The sequence below is a fragment of the Echeneis naucrates genome, chromosome 10 (genome assembly GCF_900963305.1).
Source record: "Echeneis naucrates chromosome 10, fEcheNa1.1, whole genome shotgun sequence".
In the NCBI taxonomy this organism is placed as follows: Eukaryota; Metazoa; Chordata; class Actinopteri; order Carangiformes; family Echeneidae; genus Echeneis; species Echeneis naucrates.
This window is the reverse complement of record NC_042520.1, coordinates 12,408,608-12,430,659: the sequence shown is the minus strand read 5'-3', so window position 1 is coordinate 12,430,659 and position 22,052 is coordinate 12,408,608. Positions and strand designations below refer to the sequence as shown.

The following is a 22,052-nucleotide window of genomic DNA, read 5'->3' as shown; positions in this document are numbered from 1 at the left end:
ACGGGCGTTGTTGCAGAAGCCTCGACACGTCCGCACTGCGATTCATTTATTTCGCTTTCGGGAAGCACAGAGGAAATTGTCGGTCTTCGTCAGGAACGTTTTTGTAACAGAGAAACCTTGGCGCTTTGGATTAAAGACCTTTTTACATCTTCGGGATTTCTCGACGATAAAATGTGCGACAGGACAATGGGACGGCAAGTACTGTTGTTTGTGTCGGTTTTTTCCTTTAGCTCAGTGTTGGGACAGGTCACTTATTCCATTCCGGAGGAAATGGCAAAAGGTTCTCTAGTTGGCAACATAGCGCAGGATTTAGGGTTGGACGTGAAAAGACTGAGGACAGGTAAAGCTCGGATTTATACCGAGGACAATGCGGACTACATCGAGCTGAATAAGGACAGGGGAGTCCTGATTGTGAAAGAGAGGATCGACAGAGAGACGCTGTGCGGTCAGACAACACCTTGCGCTTTGCATCTTCAAATAATGTTGGAGGACCCGATTGAATTGTATACACTAACAGTCGAAATAACTGACATCAACGATAATGCGCCCAGTTTCAAAAAGGATCAGATGAAATTTAGGATTAGCGAGTCAGCTGCAATTGGAGCGAAATTTGTGCTGGAGAGAGCTATGGATCTAGATGTCGGTGTTAACGGACTGCAGAGTTATTTGCTAAAACCTACAGACAACTTTCATCTCAAACTCCAAAATCAGCAAGATGGGAGCAAAAAAGTGGAGATGGTTTTGCAAAAACAATTAGACAGAGAAGCACAAGAGCATCTCTCTTTAACACTTACGGCTTCTGATGGGGGTGATCCGCAGCTGGCGGGGAAAATGCGAGTGGAAATATCAGTGCTAGACGTAAATGACAATGCGCCGGTATTTACGCAGGAAGTATATAAAGTCACCATTATGGAAACTGCTTCAAAGGGCACAATATTGAGTACAGTCAGTGCTATAGATGCAGATGAGGGTTCCAATGGAAAAGTGTCCTATGCAATAACTAACACGCTGGATGATGTTCCTGATTTGTTTAGAATTGATGAAGACAGTGGTGTGGTAACTTTAACTGGAGGCCTGGATTATGAAAAGACACAGCACTATGAAATACATGTACAAGCTGGTGATGATGGAGGACTTACAGATTCCTGTAAGATTATTGTTGAAGTCACTGATACCAATGATAATCACCCATCAATAAATATCATGTCGAAAACAAATTCAATATCAGAAAACTCAAAGGCAGAAACTGTGGTAACTATATTTAAGGTTCAAGATCCTGATTCTGGAAACAATGGTAAAGTCACATGTAATATTGAGGAACAGATGCCATTTCAGATGAAAGCGACTTCAAAAAAATTCTTTAGTTTAGTGACAGATAGTGAGTTAGACAGAGAGAGAGCCTCTGAGTATAATATCACAGTGACCTGCTCTGATGAGGGAGTCCCCTCCCTCTCCAGCAGCGTCACTCTCACCTTACAGATCTCTGATGTCAATGACAACCCGCCTGTCTTTGAGAGGAGCTCATATGAGGCCTACATTGTAGAAAACAACACACCAGGCCTCTCTATATTCACAGTGAGAGCCAGAGACGCTGACTGGAACCAGAATGCCCGTGTTTCTTACATCCTGGAGGACTCCTCTGTGAACGGAGTGCCAGTCTCCTCATATGTGTCCGTTAGTGCTGACAGTGGAGTCATCCATGCAGTGCGCTCTTTTGACTACGAGCAGATCAAAGATTTCCAGTTCCACGTCAAAGCTCAGGATGGAGGATCTCCTCCACTCAGTAGCAACGTGACTGTGAAAATACTGATCCAGGACCAGAACGACAACCCCCCTCAGGTCCTGTACCCGGTCCAGTCCGGTGGCTCTGTGGTGGCTGAAATGGTGCCTCGGTCAGCAGATGTGGGCTATCTGGTGACTAAAGTGGTGGCTGTTGATGTGGACTCTGGACAGAATGCCTGGCTCTCCTATAAGCTGCAGAAAGCCACAGACAGGGCGCTGTTTGAAGTGGGCTTACAGAATGGAGAAATAAGAACTATCCGCCAAGTGACTGATAAAGATGCAGTGAAACAAAGACTGACTGTTATAGTGGAGGACAACGGGCAGCCCTCTCGTTCAGCTACAGTCATTGTGAACGTGGCGGTGGCGGACAGCTTCCCTGAAGTGCTGTCGGAGTTCACTGACTTTCCACACGACAAGGAGTACAATGACAACCTGACTTTTTACTTGGTGTTGGCTCTGGCTGTAGTTTCCTTCCTCTTCATCACGTGTTTAGTGGTTATTATCTCGGTGAAGATCTACAGGTGGAGACAGTCTCGCATCCTGTATCACTCCAACCTGCCTGTGATTCCATATTATCCACCACGTTACTCAGACACTTTGGGGACAGGGACTCTCCAACACGTGTACAACTACGAGGTGTGCAGGACGACTGACTCCAGAAAGAGTGACTGTAAGTTCGGCAGAGCTGGTAGTGAGAACGTGCTGATAATGGACCCCAGTTCAACAGGGACGATGCAGCGGATACAGAATGAAAAGAGCATCCTGGATGAACCAGACTCTCCTTTAGAGGTCAGTTTCATGGCTTGACAAAAAGCAATGAATTTCACCCTTATTGGTAGCACATTTTATTCCTCTGTTCATTTTGTGTCACATCCATTTTCTTGTGGAATCAATATTTTATGTTGATGAAGTTGATAATTATTTGTTAAAGAATTATTTAACTGCTGCATTACAAAATTACAGAACATTTTCTCTTTGGGTTAAAATCTCCTTTCAATCCATATATGAGTCACAGTTGGAGTTTTTATTTTATTTTATTTTATTTACATTTTTTGCTGTCATGCTTCCTATGGCCCATTATGTGATTACACAGTTGTGATTCAGAAGCTTCTTTGATAGAAAGGTTCTTTTCATGAATATCAATATATTGACTCCTCCTTTTTTCACCACTCATTATCAATTGATAGGTGCAACTTTACAGACTATGTCACGGTTAGAATTATTTTGCTTATTCCCACATCAGAATGCATTTTAGAAAACTGCTGAACGTGCCAAAATTTATACATTGCTTACCAATTAACTGCTGGTTTACATTTGGCAAGCCATGAGAATTAGATCTTAGAGACTGCAAAAATAAAAAAAAAAAAGTAAAAATCGATCAGATTGTGCTGGTATATAATTTAGAGTGTGTCCTGACATTTCACTCACCATACATTACATTTCATTTAGAAAAGCTCTGTTGTTGACTTAATCTTTTTCAAAGCAAGTGAACTCTGCCTCGCAGGGTCCATTACATGGATATTTACTTTTGATTCTGGACTTCAACCTCGCATAAAGTTGATCGGCCTGTAGTTGGACAGTAAATGTAATCGCTGAAATCATATTGCTACTAGCACAATCTTTGCTGTCAGTGTTGTCAGCAGTATCCACTTGTAGTTTGCCACGTATTAGCTAGCAGTAAAGGTTAACACAGTATTTCTTTGCAACCTCTCTGAGATCTGCTGTGATTCAATACACCAAATTCTCCTGTTGTTTGATGTGCAATAAGTCACACCATCTGAATTCCTGCAAATGATTTTAAACAGAAAACTGCTTTTTGACAAAGTAGCGCTATGGAAAGCGAACAAGATAGTTTAATTGTAGAATAGTATGCTACTCAGATGTACTTTTCAGGTCTGCAGTGAGCAAATCTGCTGTCAGTTGAAAGGTCAGGTGGATAGAGAATAAAAATATATGGAAAACAGAATATGGGTTGGTGCATATATTATGAGAAGTCTTCTTGTTTGTATTTGGTATGCAAGCAATCGGTTTGGTATTAGTCATGGCTGACAAGACTGTGATTACCAAGAAAGAGTTCGAACTGGAAAGCAAGTGTGATCACTCCTAAGCTGTTTCTTCCCAGTGCTCAGTTTATAATGCTAACTGCCACAATGCAGGTTTTGTCTGTAATTTACCAACGTTTAATGATATCCTTCTTTTATTGTGAAAGAATAATATAATTACTTGAGTAAACAGTTTGATCTCTGGCTTTTTTGACAAGGGGCTGTTAGGTTTGTATTTATTTCCTTGATTATCATCAAGAATACAACTGGCAATGGAAAACTAAAGAGGAAATCGTGGTTTTCTAGTATGCAATAACTACAAACTACATGAAAAAACTAAAATCTGGCGTGGCTAAATAGAGTTGCAATTCAATTCTTTAGTTATGTTATTTTATTTAAACTGTCCCGAATTGGACCGACGTTTTTTTTGTGTTTTTTTTTTCTGTGAAGCAGCCCTTCTGGGGAGTAAAATAAGAGCGCGAGATCAAATATTTTGACGACCGTCCCTCTTTCTCGTTTCTTCACAAAGAGCCCCTGACTGCACAGTTTCGTGTAGTGTAAGTGTTTGGACTCTCAGCGCCGCTGTTGACCAAGGCAGAGCCTTTTCCTTTCTTTCTGTTATATTAAAGACAGAAAGGCACACACACACAGCACACGGGCGTTGTTGCAGAAGCCTCGACACGTCCGCACTGCGATTCATTTATTTCGCTTTCGGGAAGCACAGAGGAAATTGTCGGTCTTCGTCAGGAACGTTTTTGTAACAGAGAAACCTTGGCGCTTTGGATTAAAGACCTTTTTACATCTTCGGGATTTCTCGACGATAAAATGTGCGACAGGACAATGAGACGGCAAGTACTGTTGTTTGTGTCGGTTTTTTCCTTTAGCTCAGTGTTGGGACAGGTCACTTATTCCATTCCGGAGGAAATGGCAAAAGGTTCTCTAGTTGGCAACATAGCGCAGGATTTAGGGTTGGACGTGAAAAGACTGAGGACAGGTAAAGCTCGGATTTATACCGAGGACAATGCGGACTACATCGAGCTGAATAAGGACAGGGGAGTCCTGATTGTGAAAGAGAGGATCGACAGAGAGACGCTGTGCGGTCAGACAACACCTTGCGCTTTGCATCTTCAAATAATGTTGGAGGACCCAATTGAATTTTATACTATAACAGTCGAAATCAATGACATCAACGATAATGCGCCCAGTTTCAAAAAGGATCAGATGAAATTTAGGATTAGCGAGTCAGCTGCAATTGGAGCGAAATTTGTGCTGGAGAGAGCTATGGATCTAGATGTCGGTGTTAACGGACTGCAGAGTTATTTGCTAAAACCTACAGACAACTTTCATCTCAAACTCCAAAATCAGCAAGATGGGAGCAAAAAAGTGGAGATGGTTTTGCAAAAACAATTAGACAGAGAAGCACAAGAGCATCTCTCTTTAACACTTACGGCTTCTGATGGGGGTGATCCGCAGCTGGCGGGGAAAATGCGAGTGGAAATATCAGTGCTAGACGTAAATGACAATGCGCCGGTATTTACGCAGGAAGTATATAAAGTCACCATTATGGAAACTGCTTCAAAGGGCACAATATTGAGTACAGTCAGTGCTATAGATGCAGATGAGGGTTCCAATGGAAAAGTGTCCTATACAATAACCAACACGCTGGATGATGTTCCTGATTTGTTTAGAATTGATGAAGACAGTGGTGTGGTAACTTTAACTGGAGGCCTGGATTATGAAAAGACACAGCACTATGAAATACATGTACAAGCTGGTGATGATGGAGGACTTACAGATTCCTGTAAGATTATTGTTGAAGTCACTGATACCAATGATAATCACCCATCAATAAATATCATGTCGAAAACAAATTCAATATCAGAAAACTCAAAGGCAGAAACTGTGGTAACTATATTTAATGTTCAAGATCCTGATTCTGGAAACAACGGAAAGGTCATGTGTAATATTGAGGAACAGATGCCATTTCAGATGAAAGTGACTTCCAAAAAAATCTTTAGTTTAGTGACAGACAGTGAATTAGACAGAGAAAGGGTGTCTGAGTATAATATCACAGTGACCTGCTCTGATGAGGGAGTCCCCTCCCTCTCCAGCAGCGTCACTCTCACCTTACAGATCTCTGATGTCAATGACAACCCGCCTGTCTTTGAGAGGAGCTCATATGAGGCCTACATTGTAGAAAACAACACACCAGGCCTCTCTATATTCACAGTGAGAGCCAGAGACGCTGACTGGAACCAGAATGCCCGTGTTTCTTACATCCTGGAGGACTCCTCTGTGAACGGAGTGCCAGTCTCCTCATATGTGTCCGTTAGTGCTGACAGTGGAGTCATCCATGCAGTGCGCTCTTTTGACTACGAGCAGATCAAAGATTTCCAGTTCCACATCAAAGCTCAGGATGGAGGATCTCCTCCACTCAGTAGCAACGTGACTGTGAAAATACTGATCCAGGACCAGAACGACAACCCCCCTCAGGTCCTGTACCCGGTCCAGTCCGGTGGCTCTGTGGTGGCTGAAATGGTGCCTCGGTCAGCAGATGTGGGCTATCTGGTGACTAAAGTGGTGGCTGTTGATGTGGACTCTGGACAGAATGCCTGGCTCTCCTATAAGCTACAGAAAGCCACAGACAGGGCGCTGTTTGAAGTGGGCTTACAGAATGGAGAAATAAGAACTATCCGCCAAGTGACTGATAAAGATGCAGTGAAACAAAGACTGACTGTTATAGTGGAGGACAACGGGCAGCCCTCTCGTTCAGCTACAGTCATTGTGAACGTGGCGGTGGCGGACAGCTTCCCTGAAGTGCTGTCGGAGTTCACTGACTTTCCACACGACAAGGAGTACAATGACAACCTGACTTTTTACTTGGTGTTGGCTCTGGCTGTAGTTTCCTTCCTCTTCATCACGTGTTTAGTGGTTATTATCTCAGTGAAGATCTACAGGTGGAGACAGTCTCGCATCCTGTATCAGTCCAACCTGCCTGTGATTCCATATTATCCACCACGTTACTCAGACACTTTGGGGACAGGGACTCTCCAACACGTGTACAACTATGAGGTGTGCAGGACGACTGACTCCAGAAAGAGTGACTGTAAGTTCGGCAGAGCTGGTAGTGAGAACGTGCTGATAATGGACCCCAGTTCAACAGGGACGATGCAGCGGATACAGAATGAAAAGAGCATCCTGGATGAACCAGATTCTCCTTTAGAGGTGAGAAAAGCATTAAGAATTACTTTCTTTTTTCATCTTTATGCAAATGGATACCAAGATAGTGTGCAATACTTTGTGTGGGCAGTAGGTTTTTTATAGGATTCTGACAAAGACCACACATGAATAGGTTAAATCGGCTGAAGAATGACCGCTGCTCCTAATCAGCACCATGGATAGCGACAGTGTAACTAGCTCCAGGCGTTGTGCGGTTTGATTTCCTGATTTCGTTGCATTGCTTTTATTCATATCGACTACATTTCTCCTCTAATTACAAAATGTCAAAATTATGCAATAACAATTGTACACAGTGTAAACAACATATTAATTTGGGGAAATTAGAAAATGTATAATCAATGGCCAAATTTAGTCTGCTTTTAATTATTTTTTTGGGTTTTTTTTTTTTTGGGAGGGGGGGGCGTAAACGGTGTTGCTTTGGAAAAAGCATTTCAATTTGCTACAACTCGTTGTAATTTGCATTATCGACTCAAAGGGTCGCTGTTGTCAAGTGTGTTGCTATAAAATTAGATGGGGTTGGGGGGGTGGGGGGGTTTGTGTGTTTTTTTTTTTTTTTTGTCTATGCCCCGCCCTACGAGTCGATGTGTTGGACACGATTAGAGAAAGAACAGACAGTCCACCCCCATAAGGCACACTGTGAGAAAGTGTTGGATTGGACACACAGCATAACTTTAACGGAATTGGGATTTTTTTTTATTTTTTACCGACTGTCGCATCGACTGCAAAGGGAATGCTTGTTTTTTATTATTGGTAAAGGAGATCGCAGGAGATCGGACAGAACAATGAGACGGCAAGTACTGCTGTTTCTGTCGGTGCTATGTGTGAGCGACGTGCAAGGGCAGGTCAGCTACTCCATTCCCGAAGAAATGGCCAAAGGCTCTGTAGTTGGTACCATAGCGCATGATTTAGGTTTAGATGTAAAAAGGCTGAAATCAGGGAAAGCTCGTGTCTATATGGGAGGCGGTGTCGGGTACATCGGTTTAAATAAAGAAAGAGGAGTCCTCGTTATCCAGGACAGGATAGACAGAGAGGTTTTATGTGGCGAGACATCGCCTTGTGCTTTACATTTCCAGTTAATTTTAGAAAATCCAATGGAATTGTTTCGCGTTGCAGTGGAGATAACCGACATAAACGATAACAGTCCTGGTTTTACAAATGCAGAAAAACGCTTTGAAATTAGCGAGTCCGCTGTGATAGGCTCGAAATTCGTGTTAGAAAGTGCTATTGACTCCGATATTGGAATGAACGGCTTACAAAAATACTCACTTACCCCGACTGATAATTTTGTATTAAAACTCGAAAATCAGGCAGACGGAAGTAAAAAGCTGGAGATGGTGCTGCAGAAGCCACTGGATCGAGAGACGCAGGAAAACATTTCGCTGCTGCTCACTGCTATAGACGGAGGAGAACCGCAGATGTCAGGGACAATGCAGATTTTTGTCAGTGTACTGGATGTGAATGATAACGCACCTGCATTTGCTAAATCGCTATACAGTGCAAAAATACAAGAAAACGCCCCCAAAGGCACCAAAATAACGACTGTAAGTGCCTCTGATAAAGACATTGGCTCTCACGGAGACGTATCATATCTGATATCTCCGAGCAAACGTTTTTTATATGAAATGTTCAAAATTGACTCGAAAAGTGGTGAAATTATCTTAATCGGTGAAATAGATTACGAAAAGGCAAACGTTTATCAAATTGATGTTGAGGTTGTGGACAGCGGGGGACTTTCTGATTCCTCGAAGGTTATAGTTGAAGTAACTGATGTAAATGACAATCATCCTCAGATAAACATTGTCTCTAAATCCGAATCCATACAAGAGGACTCGCCCACAAACACCGTTATTGCTATGTTGAGCGTAAATGATCCAGATTCGGAAAATAACGGAAACGTAGAATGTGATATAGACCATGACATCCCCTTCAAAATACAAACTACACTAATTGGGTTTTATACCCTATTTACAGAGGTCACTTTAGACAGAGAGAGATCCTCTGAGTATAATATCACAGTGACCTGCTCTGATGAGGGAGTCCCCTCCCTCTCCAGCAGCGTCACTCTCACCTTACAGATCTCTGATGTCAATGACAACCCGCCTGTCTTTGAGAGGAGCTCATATGAGGCCTACATTGTAGAAAACAACACACCAGGCCTCTCTATATTCACAGTGAGAGCCAGAGACGCTGACTGGAACCAGAATGCCCGTGTTTCTTACATCCTGGAGGACTCCTCTGTGAACGGAGTGCCAGTCTCCTCATATGTGTCCGTTAGTGCTGACAGTGGAGTCATCCATGCAGTGCGCTCTTTTGACTACGAGCAGATCAAAGATTTCCAGTTCCACGTCAAAGCTCAGGATGGAGGATCTCCTCCACTCAGTAGCAACGTGACTGTGAAAATACTGATCCAGGACCAGAACGACAACCCCCCTCAGGTGCTGTACCCGGTCCAGTCCGGTGGCTCTGTGGTGGCTGAAATGGTGCCTCGGTCAGCAGATGTGGGCTATCTGGTGACTAAAGTGGTGGCTGTTGATGTGGACTCTGGACAGAATGCCTGGCTCTCCTATAAGCTGCAGAAAGCCACAGACAGGGCGCTGTTTGAAGTGGGCTTACAGAATGGAGAAATAAGAACTATCCGCCAAGTGACTGATAAAGATGCAGTGAAACAAAGACTGACTGTTATAGTGGAGGACAACGGGCAGCCCTCTCGTTCAGCTACAGTCATTGTGAACGTGGCGGTGGCGGACAGCTTCCCTGAAGTGCTGTCGGAGTTCACTGACTTTCCACACGACAAGGAGTACAATGACAACCTGACTTTTTACTTGGTGTTGGCTCTGGCTGTAGTTTCCTTCCTCTTCATCACGTGTTTAGTGGTTATTATCTCAGTGAAGATCTACAGGTGGAGACAGTCTCGCATCCTGTATCAGTCCAACCTGCCTGTGATTCCATATTATCCACCACGTTACTCAGACACTTTGGGGACAGGGACTCTCCAACACGTGTACAACTACGAGGTGTGCAGGACGACTGACTCCAGAAAGAGTGACTGTAAGTTCGGCAGAGCTGGTAGTGAGAACGTGCTGATAATGGACCCCAGTTCAACAGGGACGATGCAGCGGATACAGAATGAAAAGAGCATCCTGGATGAACCAGACTCTCCTTTAGAGGTTGGTCATATCGGTTTATTCTTATAAATTGCTTTCTCATGGTGTAAGTAATAAGTTTTTTATTGGCTTAATTTTGACAAATGACTACACCTATAGGACAGTCATATTGTAACTCAATGGTAATAGTGATGTGTTGATATTTTCTCTGGAAATAGTCATGTTTTCACACCTGAAGTCATTTAAGGCCAGTGTGCAATCAGCACCATGGACAGAGATATTGTTATACCATTAGCCCATTTATTTATCTGTCTGTCTTTCTGTCTGTCTGCCTGGGCCTATCTGTCTTTATATCTATGCATTTAAAAAATTATATTCATGAATTCCACGGGCGCTTAACTAACCTGAATTTCAGTTGCCCACTGCCAAAGAGCATAGTTATTTCATTTCCTCTGCGTCAAATTGTAAAGTACGAATAGCAGATTTCAAAGAAAAATACCAAGTCAGTCACTATTACACGTTCTAATCAATGAATCGTGGGCGCTTTTTTCTTTTGGCACATACAAATAACCTGCTCTGTAATGTACAGTTTTGTTTTGTTTTTTAGTCTCCAGCCAATTTCTGTAGTTCTGTGCTGCGTACTGTGAGGGCCGCTGTTGGCCAGTGTGTTGATGTTTCAAGGCAGGTTCAAAGAGAAGTCTCGCCATCACGATGTTATAAGAGAAAGAGAGACCCAGACGCAGAGTTACAACAACGGCGTACACCTACACAATAAGAGTGCAGTAGTCCTTAATAACTGTTGTGGATGATTATGGAGCGTCATTTAGTTTTTCATAAAGTGTAATGGACGAAGCGTTTTAGATCGAGGAACGTTTTTTTTTCGTCCTTTTTCAATTTTGCACGGAAAATGTCGGGCAGAACAATGAAACGGCAAGTACTGTTGTTTTTCTTGGTCGTCTTTCTCCGTTCAGCGCTGTGTCAAGTCAGCTACTCCATCCCCGAGGAAATGCCGAGTGGCTCTTTAGTCGGTAATATTGCTCAGGATCTGGGTTTAGACATAAAACGACTGCACACGGGTAAAGCTCGTCTTTATTCGGGAGACAGTGCGGAATATGTCGAGCTTAATAAAAACAGAGGAGTCCTTCTGATCAAAGACAGAATAGACAGAGAGGCGATATGCAGGCAAACGACGCCTTGTGCTTTACATTGTCAAATTATTTTAGAAAACCCCATGGAATTTTATAGTATCACAATCGAGATTACAGATATAAATGACAACCCCCCCACCTTTGAAAAAAACGAGGTCAGTTTCAAGATTAGCGAATCTGCTGTAATTGGCGCAAAATTTGTATTAGATAGAGCAATCGATCTTGATGTCGGCAAAAATGGTCTTCAAAAGTACGATCTTAAACCTACTGATAATTTTGTACTAAAGCGGGACACTCAAGGTGATGGAACAGAAAAGGTTGAGATGATTTTACAAAAGCCCCTCGACCGAGAAAAGGAGGATTTAGTATCTTTAGTTTTGACTGCTTTTGATGGAGGAGACCCGCAAATGTCGGGAACAATTCGAATTTTCATCACGGTGTTAGATGCCAATGATAACGCGCCTGTTTTTTCACAGTCGGCCTACAGAGCCACCGTGTTAGAAAACGCCCCAGAAGGCACTGTTATCACCAGCGTCACTGCATCAGATGCAGATCGTGGATTGAATGGAAGGATAAAATATTCAATCACCAACAGTTTAGATCAAGCTCATGCGTTGTTCCATATCAACGAAGACAATGGTGAAATTAAATTGCTTGGCAATATTGATTATGAAAATACACGAAACTACCATATTAACATACGTGCAAGTGATGATGGTGGACTGACGGATTCCTGTAAAGTTTTAGTTGAGGTGGTCGATATGAACGACAACAAACCAATAATTAACATAATGTCCAAATCAAACATGATATCTGAACACTCTAAGCCAAAAACTGTTGTTGCCATGATGAATGTTCAAGACCCGGATTCAAATGAGAACGGCAAAGTTAAATGTGTTATCAACGATGATACCCCTTTGACTATTATGCCGACATCAAATAATTTCTATAGTTTAGTGACAGACAGTGAGTTAGACAGAGAGAGATCCTCTGAGTATAATATCACAGTGACCTGCTCTGATGAGGGAGTCCCCTCCCTCTCCAGCAGCGTCACTCTCACCTTACAGATCTCTGATGTCAATGACAACCCGCCTGTCTTTGAGAGGAGCTCATATGAGGCCTACATTGTAGAAAACAACACACCAGGCCTCTCTATATTCACAGTGAGAGCCAGAGACGCTGACTGGAACCAGAATGCCCGTGTTTCTTACATCCTGGAGGACTCCTCTGTGAACGGAGTGCCAGTCTCCTCATATGTGTCCGTTAGTGCTGACAGTGGAGTCATCCATGCAGTGCGCTCTTTTGACTACGAGCAGATCAAAGATTTCCAGTTCCACGTCAAAGCTCAGGATGGAGGATCTCCTCCACTCAGTAGCAACGTGACTGTGAAAATACTGATCCAGGACCAGAACGACAACCCCCCTCAGGTGCTGTACCCGGTCCAGTCCGGTGGCTCTGTGGTGGCTGAAATGGTGCCTCGGTCAGCAGATGTGGGCTATCTGGTGACTAAAGTGGTGGCTGTTGATGTGGACTCTGGACAGAATGCCTGGCTCTCCTATAAGCTGCAGAAAGCCACAGACAGGGCGCTGTTTGAAGTGGGCTTACAGAATGGAGAAATAAGAACTATCCGCCAAGTGACTGATAAAGATGCAGTGAAACAAAGACTGACTGTTATAGTGGAGGACAACGGGCAGCCCTCTCGTTCAGCTACAGTCATTGTGAACGTGGCGGTGGCTGACAGCTTCCCTGAAGTGCTGTCGGAGTTCACTGACTTTCCACACGACAAGGAGTACAATGACAACCTGACTTTTTACTTGGTGTTGGCTCTGGCTGTAGTTTCCTTCCTCTTCATCACGTGTTTAGTGGTTATTATCTCGGTGAAGATCTACAGGTGGAGGCAGTCTCGCATCCTGTATCACTCCAACCTGCCCGTGATTCCATATTATCCACCACGTTACTCAGACACTTTGGGGACAGGGACTCTCCAACACGTGTACAACTACGAGGTGTGCAGGACGACTGACTCCAGAAAGAGTGACTGTAAGTTCGGCAGAGCTGGTAGTGAGAACGTGCTGATAATGGACCCCAGTTCAACAGGGACGATGCAGCGGATACAGAATGAAAAGAGCATCCTGGATGAACCAGACTCTCCTTTAGAGGTTAGCATGCAGTGTTTACACTGAACACTTAAACTTGCATCATGTCATAATTGTCTGTTTCTCAAGTGTTTTATGGTAGTTTTTTTTTTTTTTTTTTTTGGCTTCGTTTTAGTACTTAACCTGCTGCATCATTAGTTCAGATGAGAAAGAGCTACAATAGTTAAATAACTATTCTATAAAAAGGTTTTGTGCTTAGTGTTTGTTTTACAGAATAGCATCTAAATGTTCTGAGAGTTTAATCAGGATAAACTCTGAGTGTCATATCACAGATATAAACCAAATCTTATTGACAATGACGTTGTCGCTGTTACTGCAACTGCTTTTACAAATAATAGTAATAATAATGATTTCGTTTTTCCTCACCAAGCTCTTTCTCATGTGCTTTATCTCATCTATTGCTGTTTTGCGTTCTGGACAAAAAGAGCCGCTATCGGCCAGAGTGTGGCAGTCTTCGACAGGGCTGCTAACTGTACCTCCCCCTTACATTGTGACATGGTAGATAATAAAAAGAAAAGCGCTCACCGCCCGTCCTCGTCTAAATTGGAAACTGCTCGCGGTCAGAAAGGCTGCTTTCTTTTTGGAATAACGGACTGGCGATACGATCGAACATTTAAGGGATATTCACATGGATTGCATTTTTATACAAAGGACACAGGAATATCCGGACAAAACAATGAGACGGCAAGTACTGCTGTACATCTTCGTCCTCTGTGTTACTTCGGTGTTCGGGCAGGTCAGCTACTCCATTCCCGAGGAAATGGAGAAGGGTTCATTAGTCTGTAATGTCGCTCAGGATTTAGGTGTGGATTTGAGGAGGCTAAAATCTGGGAGAGCTCGTATTCATTCGGGAGACAGTGTAGAATACATCGAGCTGAACAGAGAGAGGGGTGTCCTTCTTATCAAGGAGAGAATAGACAGAGAGACGTTATGTGGAGAAACGACGCCCTGTGCTTTACATTTACAGATGATTCTGGAAAATCCGATGGAATTGTTTCGCATAACGATAGAAATCACAGACATAAATGACAACGCTCCCAGCTTTGCATCGAGTGAGAAACGTTTCGAGATCAGCGAGTCTGCTGTTATTGGGTCGAAATTTGTCTTGCAGAAAGCAATCGACGCCGACATCGGTTCAAACGGTCTCCAAAGCTATTCGCTTAACCCAACAAACAACTTCGCATTAAAGCTGGAGAATCAAGCAGACGGAATTAAAAAGGTAGAGATGGTTCTGCAGAAGCCTTTAGATCGAGAGCACCAGGAGCAGATCTCACTGTTGTTAACCGCTCTGGATGGTGGACAGCCGCGCATGTCAGGAACAATGCAGATAACTGTTAACGTATTAGATGCAAATGATAATGCGCCGGTTTTCACCAAGTCAGTATACAAAGCAACACTAACGGAGAATTCTCCAAAGGGAACCAGTGTTATTAAAGTCAGTGCATCTGACAAAGACAGAGGCTCTAATGGAGAAATATCATATGCGATTTCAAATAGCAAGCGTCGTTTATCCGACCTTTTTCAAATCGATAGAAAAAGTGGACAGGTTATTTTAATTGGTGAAATAGATTATGAAAAAACAAAGGCTTTCCAGATTGATATTGAGGCTATAGATAATGGTGGGCTCTCTGATTCCAGTAAAATCCTAATTGATGTTATCGATGTCAATGACAACAGTCCTCAATTGAAAATACTCTCTAAATCAGACAGCATCCAAGAGGACTCTCCAGAGAACACTGTCATTGCTATGGTCAGTGTGAATGATCCTGATTCTGAGAGGAATGGAGAGGTGAAGTGTAAAATTAATGATGACATTCCTTTCAAAATACAGAACACAATGACTGGATTTTATAGTTTAGTTACAGAGGTAGCTTTAGATAGAGAAGCTGCGTCACAGTTTAATATCACAGTGACCTGCTCTGATGAGGGAGTCCCCTCCCTCTCCAGCAGCGTCACTCTCACCTTACAGATCTCTGATGTCAATGACAACCCGCCTGTCTTTGAGAGGAGCTCATATGAGGCCTACATTGTAGAAAACAACACACCAGGCCTCTCTATATTCACAGTGAGAGCCAGAGACGCTGACTGGAACCAGAATGCCCGTGTTTCTTACATCCTGGAGGACTCCTCTGTGAACGGAGTGCCAGTCTCCTCATATGTGTCCGTTAGTGCTGACAGTGGAGTCATCCATGCAGTGCGCTCTTTTGACTACGAGCAGATCAAAGATTTCCAGTTCCACGTCAAAGCTCAGGATGGAGGATCTCCTCCACTCAGTAGCAACGTGACTGTGAAAATACTGATCCAGGACCAGAACGACAACCCCCCTCAGGTCCTGTACCCGGTCCAGTCCGGTGGCTCTGTGGTGGCTGAAATGGTGCCTCGGTCAGCAGATGTGGGCTATCTGGTGACTAAAGTGGTGGCTGTTGATGTGGACTCTGGACAGAATGCCTGGCTCTCCTATAAGCTGCAGAAAGCCACAGACAGGGCGCTGTTTGAAGTGGGCTTACAGAATGGAGAAATAAGAACTATCCGCCAAGTAACTGATAAAGATGCAGTGAAACAAAGACTGACTGTTATAGTGGAGGACAACGGGCAGCCCTCTCGTTCAGCTACAGTCATTGTGAACGTGGCGGTGGCGGACAGCTTCCCTGAAGTGCTGTCGGAGTTCACTGACTTTCCACACGACAAGGAGTACAATGACAACCTGACTTTTTACTTGGTGTTGGCTCTGGCTGTAGTTTCCTTCCTCTTCATCACGTGTTTAGTGGTTATTGTCTCAGTGAAGATCTACAGGTGGAGACAGTCTCGCATCCTGTATCAGTCCAACCTGCCTGTGATTCCATATTATCCACCACGTTACTCAGACACTTTGGGGACAGGGACTCTCCAACACGTGTACAACTACGAGGTGTGCAGGACGACTGACTCCAGAAAGAGTGACTGTAAGTTCGGCAGAGCTGGTAGTGAGAACGTGCTGATAATGGACCCCAGTTCAACAGGGACGATGCAGCGGATACAGAATGAAAAGAACATCCTGGATGAACCAGACTCTCCTTTAGAGGTTGGTTAAATAGTTTAGTTACCTATCTATGCCTTTGTATCTTTTTTATTCTGTTTATATGATGATGTTATTAAGAGCTAATACCATTTCAGTACCTTGGACAGCGAAAGAATAGCCTAATTTTATCTAGCCTCATAATTGTGAATTTTCTTGAAGTTTTTCAACTTCATTCACTCTTTGCTTTTTCTTTTTGTCCCTTGATGAACAACATCTTTCTATTTAGCTTCACTCTGGCACCAAAACATTTAATAAAACAATAGATTGTAATTGTAGGTACTTAATTCAGGTAGCAGTGAAGTAATTATTTTCCTTGAAGTCCTGTAGTTTCGTGTTATGAACTCGGCGGGCCGCTGTTGACCAGCTTCTTTAAATTTTATCTCATATTTGTACCAGAACAGCCCTAACTCCCCCTCCCACCCACATCTTCTCATAAACGAGAAGGACTCAGAAACACAAACGCACTACCGCCGGTCGGAGAAACGCACTATACGGCATATCGAAATGGACAAATTTTGAAATCAGTTGTGGATTAAACTTTTACATTGAGGATTTGATTTTCTTCAGGAACGGTGATATCGCAATAGAGGATAACATTCACATTTGATGCGAAGGAGGTGGCCGACAGAACAATGAGACGGCAAGTACTGTTGTTTTTCTCGGCCCTCTGTCTCAGTGCAGCGCTCGGTCAGGTCAGCTACTCCATTCCCGAGGAAATGACCAAAGGCTCCTTGGTCGGTAACATAGCTCAGGACTTAGGTTTGGATGTAAAACGGTTGAAAGAGCGTAGAGCCCGTATTCACACGGGAGATAGTGCAGAGTACATACAGCTTAACAAGGAAAAAGGACTGCTCATTATCAAAGAGAGAATAGATCGCGAAGCTCTCTGTGCTCAGACAACGCCTTGCGCTTTGCATTTTCAGATTGCGTTGGAAAACCCAATCGAAATATTTCCAATCACAGTCGAAATCAAAGATATTAATGACAACGCTCCTTCATTCCAGCGGGAAGAGAAAAACATTGAAATCAGCGAGTCTGCTGTCACCGGTTCTAAATTCATGCTAGAAAAAGCCATAGATCCTGACATCGGGCTGAACGGTCTTCAGAGCTATACACTCAAACCCAATGATAACTTCATAATTAGATTACACAGCCAGGTCGATGGTGTTAAAAAAGTAGAAATGATTTTACAGAAACCCCTGGATAGAGAGAAGCAGGAGTTTGCATCACTGTTGTTGACGGCTGTAGATGGAGGTCAGCCGCAGAGGTCTGGCTCTATGCAGATTCATATTACTGTGTTAGACGTCAATGACAACGCTCCTGTTTTTACGCAAACCGTTTACAAAGCAAGTGTGAAAGAAAATTCCCTCAAGGGAACAATCATTACCAAAGTCAGTGCCTCCGATGCAGACAAAGGCTCGAACGGAGAGGTTAGTTACACAATCAGTCATAATATGATAGGCACATCAAATTTATTCCACATCAGTGAGGATGGTCATCTGATACTAGATGGGCCCATTGATTTCGAAAAAGCCAGAAATTATGAAATTGATGTTGAGGCAGTTGACCGAGGAGGTCTATCTGATTCAAGCAAAGTGATTATCGATGTCGGTGACATTAATGACAATAGTCCCGTTATAAATATGATTTCTTCATCAAATTCAGTTGGAGAAGATTCCCCTTCCAGTACAGTGGTAGCTGTAATGAGTATCACTGATCCAGATTCTGAAGAAAATGGAAAGGTCCGGTGTGTAATTAATAGAAATATACCATTTAAAATCACATCTACATCCAGTAATTTCTATAGCTTATTGACAGACAGTGAGTTAGACAGAGAGAGAGCCTCTGAGTATAATATCACAGTGACCTGCTCTGATGAGGGAGTCCCCTCCCTCTCCAGCAGCGTCACTCTCACCTTACAGATCTCTGATGTCAATGACAACCCGCCTGTCTTTGAGAGGAGCTCATATGAGGCCTACCTTGTAGAAAACAACACACCAGGCCTCTCTATATTCACAGTGAGAGCCAGAGACGCTGACTGGAACCAGAATGCCCGTGTTTCTTACATCCTGGAGGACTCCTCTGTGAACGGAGTGCCAGTCTCCTCATATGTGTCCGTTAGTGCTGACAGTGGAGTCATCCATGCAGTGCGCTCTTTTGACTACGAGCAGATCAAAGATTTCCAGTTCCACGTCAAAGCTCAGGATGGAGGATCTCCTCCACTCAGTAGCAACGTGACTGTGAAAATACTGATCCAGGACCAGAACGACAACCCCCCTCAGGTCCTGTACCCGGTCCAGTCCGGTGGCTCTGTGGTGGCTGAAATGGTGCCTCGGTCAGCAGATGTGGGCTATCTGGTGACTAAAGTGGTGGCTGTTGATGTGGACTCTGGACAGAATGCCTGGCTCTCCTATAAGCTGCAGAAAGCCACAGACAGGGCGCTGTTTGAAGTGGGCTTACAGAATGGAGAAATAAGAACTATCCGCCAAGTGACTGATAAAGATGCAGTGAAACAAAGACTGACTGTTATAGTGGAGGACAACGGGCAGCCCTCTCGTTCAGCTACAGTCATTGTGAACGTGGCGGTGGCGGACAGCTTCCCTGAAGTGCTGTCGGAGTTCACTGACTTTCCACACGACAAGGAGTACAATGACAACCTGACTTTTTACTTGGTGTTGGCTCTGGCTGTAGTTTCCTTCCTCTTCATCACGTGTTTAGTGGTTATTATCTCAGTGAAGATCTACAGGTGGAGGCAGTCTCGCATCCTGTATCACTCCAACCTGCCTGTGATTCCATATTATCCACCACGTTACTCAGACACTTTGGGGACAGGGACTCTCCAACACGTGTACAACTACGAGGTGTGCAGGACGACTGACTCCAGAAAGAGTGACTGTAAGTTCGGCAGAGCTGGTAGTGAGAACGTGCTGATAATGGACCCCAGTTCAACAGGGACGATGCAGCGGATACAGAATGAAAAGAGCATCCTGGATGAACCAGACTCTCCTTTAGAGGTTAGCATGCAGTGTTTACACTGAACACTTAAACTTGCATCATGTCATAATTGTCTGTTTCTCAAGTGTTTTATGGTAGTTTTTTTTTTTTTTTTGGCTTCGTTTTAGTACTTAACCTGCTGCATCATTAGTTCAGGTGAGAAAGAGCTACAATAGTTAAAGAACTATTCTATAAAAAGGTTTTGTGCTTAGTGTTTGTTTTACAGAATAGCATCTAAATGTTCTGAGAGTTTAATCAGGATAAACTCTGAGTGTCATATCACAGATATAAACCAAATCTTATTGACAATGACGTTGTCGCTGTTACTGCAACTGCTTTTACAAATAATAGTAATAATAATGATTTCGTTTTTCCTCACCAAGCTCTTTCTCATGTGCTTTATCTCATCTATTGCTGTTTTGCGTTCTGGACAAAAAGAGCCGCTATCGGCCAGAGTGTGGCAGTCTTCGACAGGGCTGCTGACTGTACCTCCCCCTTACATTGTGACATGGTAGATAATAAAAAGAAAAGCGCTCACCGCCCGTCCTCGTCTAAATTGGAAACTGCTCGCGGTCAGAGAGGCTGCTTTCTTTTTGGAATAACGGACTGGCGATACGATCGAACATTTAAGGGATATTCACATGGATTGCATTTTTATACAAAGGACACAGGAATATCCGGACAAAACAATGAGACGGCAAGTACTGCTGTACATCTTCGTCCTCTGTGTTACTTCGGTGTTCGGGCAGGTCAGCTACTCCATTCCCGAGGAAATGGAGAAGGGTTCATTAGTCTGTAATGTCGCTCAGGATTTAGGTGTGGATTTGAGGAGGCTAAAATCTGGGAGAGCTCGTATTCATTCGGGAGACAGTGTAGAATACATCGAGCTGAACAGAGAGAGGGGTGTCCTTCTTATCAAGGAGAGAATAGACAGAGAGACGTTATGTGGAGAAACGACGCCCTGTGCTTTACATTTACAGATGATTCTGGAAAATCCGATGGAATTGTTTCGCATAACGATAGAAATCACAGACATAAATGACAACGCTCCCAGCTTTGCATCGAGTGAGAAACGTTTCGAGATCAGCGAGTCTGCTGTTATTGGGTCGAAATTTGTCTTGCAGAAAGCAATCGACGCCGACATCGGTTCAAACGGTCTCCAAAGCTATTCGCTTAACCCAACAAACAACTTCGCATTAAAGCTGGAGAATCAAGCAGACGGAATTAAAAAGGTAGAGATGGTTCTGCAGAAGCCTTTAGATCGAGAGCACCAGGAGCAGATCTCACTGTTGTTAACCGCTCTGGATGGTGGACAGCCGCGCATGTCAGGAACAATGCAGATAACTGTTAACGTATTAGATGTAAACGATAATGCGCCGGTTTTCACCAAGTCAGTATACAAAGCAACACTAACGGAGAATTCTCCAAAGGGAACCAGTGTTATTAAAGTCAGTGCATCTGACAAAGACAGAGGCTCTAATGGAGAAATATCATATGAGATTTTAAATAGCAATCGCCATTTATCTGACCTTTTTCAAATCGATAAAAAAAGTGGACAGGTTATTTTAATTGGTGAAATAGATTATGAAAAAACAAAGGCTTTCCAGATTGATATTGAGGTTACAGATAATGGTGGGCTCTCTGATTCCAGTAAAATCCTAATTGATGTTATCGATGTCAATGACAACAGTCCTCAATTGAAAGTACTCTCTAAATCAGACAGCATCCAAGAGGACTCTCCAGAGAACACTGTCATTGCTATGGTCAGTGTGAATGATCCTGATTCTGAGAGGAATGGAGAGGTGAAGTGTAAAATTAATGATGACATTCCTTTCAAAATACAGAACACAATGACTGGATTTTATAGTTTAGTTACAGAGGTAGCTTTAGATAGAGAAGCTGCGTCACAGTTTAATATCACAGTGACCTGCTCTGATGAGGGAGTCCCCTCCCTCTCCAGCAGCGTCACTCTCACCTTACAGATCTCTGATGTCAATGACAACCCGCCTGTCTTTGAGAGGAGCTCATATGAGGCCTACCTTGTAGAAAACAACACACCAGGCCTCTCTATATTCACAGTGAGAGCCAGAGACGCTGACTGGAACCAGAATGCCCGTGTTTCTTACATCCTGGAGGACTCCTCTGTGAACGGAGTGCCAGTCTCCTCATATGTGTCCGTTAGTGCTGACAGTGGAGTCATCCATGCAGTGCGCTCTTTTGACTACGAGCAGATCAAAGATTTCCAGTTCCACGTCAAAGCTCAGGATGGAGGATCTCCTCCACTCAGTAGCAACGTGACTGTGAAAATACTGATCCAGGACCAGAACGACAACCCCCCTCAGGTCCTGTACCCGGTCCAGTCCGGTGGCTCTGTGGTGGCTGAAATGGTGCCTCGGTCAGCAGATGTGGGCTATCTGGTGACTAAAGTGGTGGCTGTTGATGTGGACTCTGGACAGAATGCCTGGCTCTCCTATAAGCTGCAGAAAGCCACAGACAGGGCACTGTTTGAAGTGGGCTTACAGAATGGA

At 43.6% G+C, this 22,052-nt stretch overlaps 5 protein-coding genes across 8 annotated transcripts in view; all 5 read left to right on the top strand.

Annotated features, from left to right (window-relative positions):
• The window catches only part of LOC115049691 (protocadherin gamma-C5-like), a 209,194-nt gene that overhangs the window by 107,586 nt on the left and 79,556 nt on the right, over positions 1-22,052 (top strand). The window lies entirely within an intron of this gene.
• Positions 54-6,151, top strand: LOC115049692 (protocadherin beta-16-like). Its single transcript, XM_029512139.1, has 2 exons — positions 54-2,571; positions 6,055-6,151. The coding sequence occupies exons 1-2, from the start codon at positions 172-174 to the stop codon at positions 6,055-6,057; spliced, it is 2,403 nt and encodes an 800-aa protein (XP_029367999.1). The 5' UTR covers positions 54-171; the 3' UTR covers positions 6,058-6,151.
• Positions 7,841-12,577, top strand: LOC115049703 (protocadherin gamma-A2-like). Its single transcript, XM_029512150.1, has 2 exons — positions 7,841-10,231; positions 12,481-12,577. The coding sequence occupies exons 1-2, from the start codon at positions 7,847-7,849 to the stop codon at positions 12,481-12,483; spliced, it is 2,388 nt and encodes a 795-aa protein (XP_029368010.1). The 5' UTR covers positions 7,841-7,846; the 3' UTR covers positions 12,484-12,577.
• Positions 11,076-15,635, top strand: LOC115049693 (protocadherin beta-16-like). The gene is made up of 2 exons (XM_029512141.1): positions 11,076-13,475; positions 15,539-15,635. Exons 1-2 carry the CDS (start codon positions 11,076-11,078, stop codon positions 15,539-15,541), a joined length of 2,403 nt encoding a protein of 800 aa, XP_029368001.1. The 3' UTR covers positions 15,542-15,635.
• Positions 17,154-21,700, top strand: LOC115049701 (protocadherin gamma-A11-like). Its single transcript, XM_029512148.1, has 2 exons — positions 17,154-19,544; positions 21,604-21,700. Exons 1-2 carry the CDS (start codon positions 17,163-17,165, stop codon positions 21,604-21,606), a joined length of 2,385 nt encoding a protein of 794 aa, XP_029368008.1. The 5' UTR covers positions 17,154-17,162; the 3' UTR covers positions 21,607-21,700.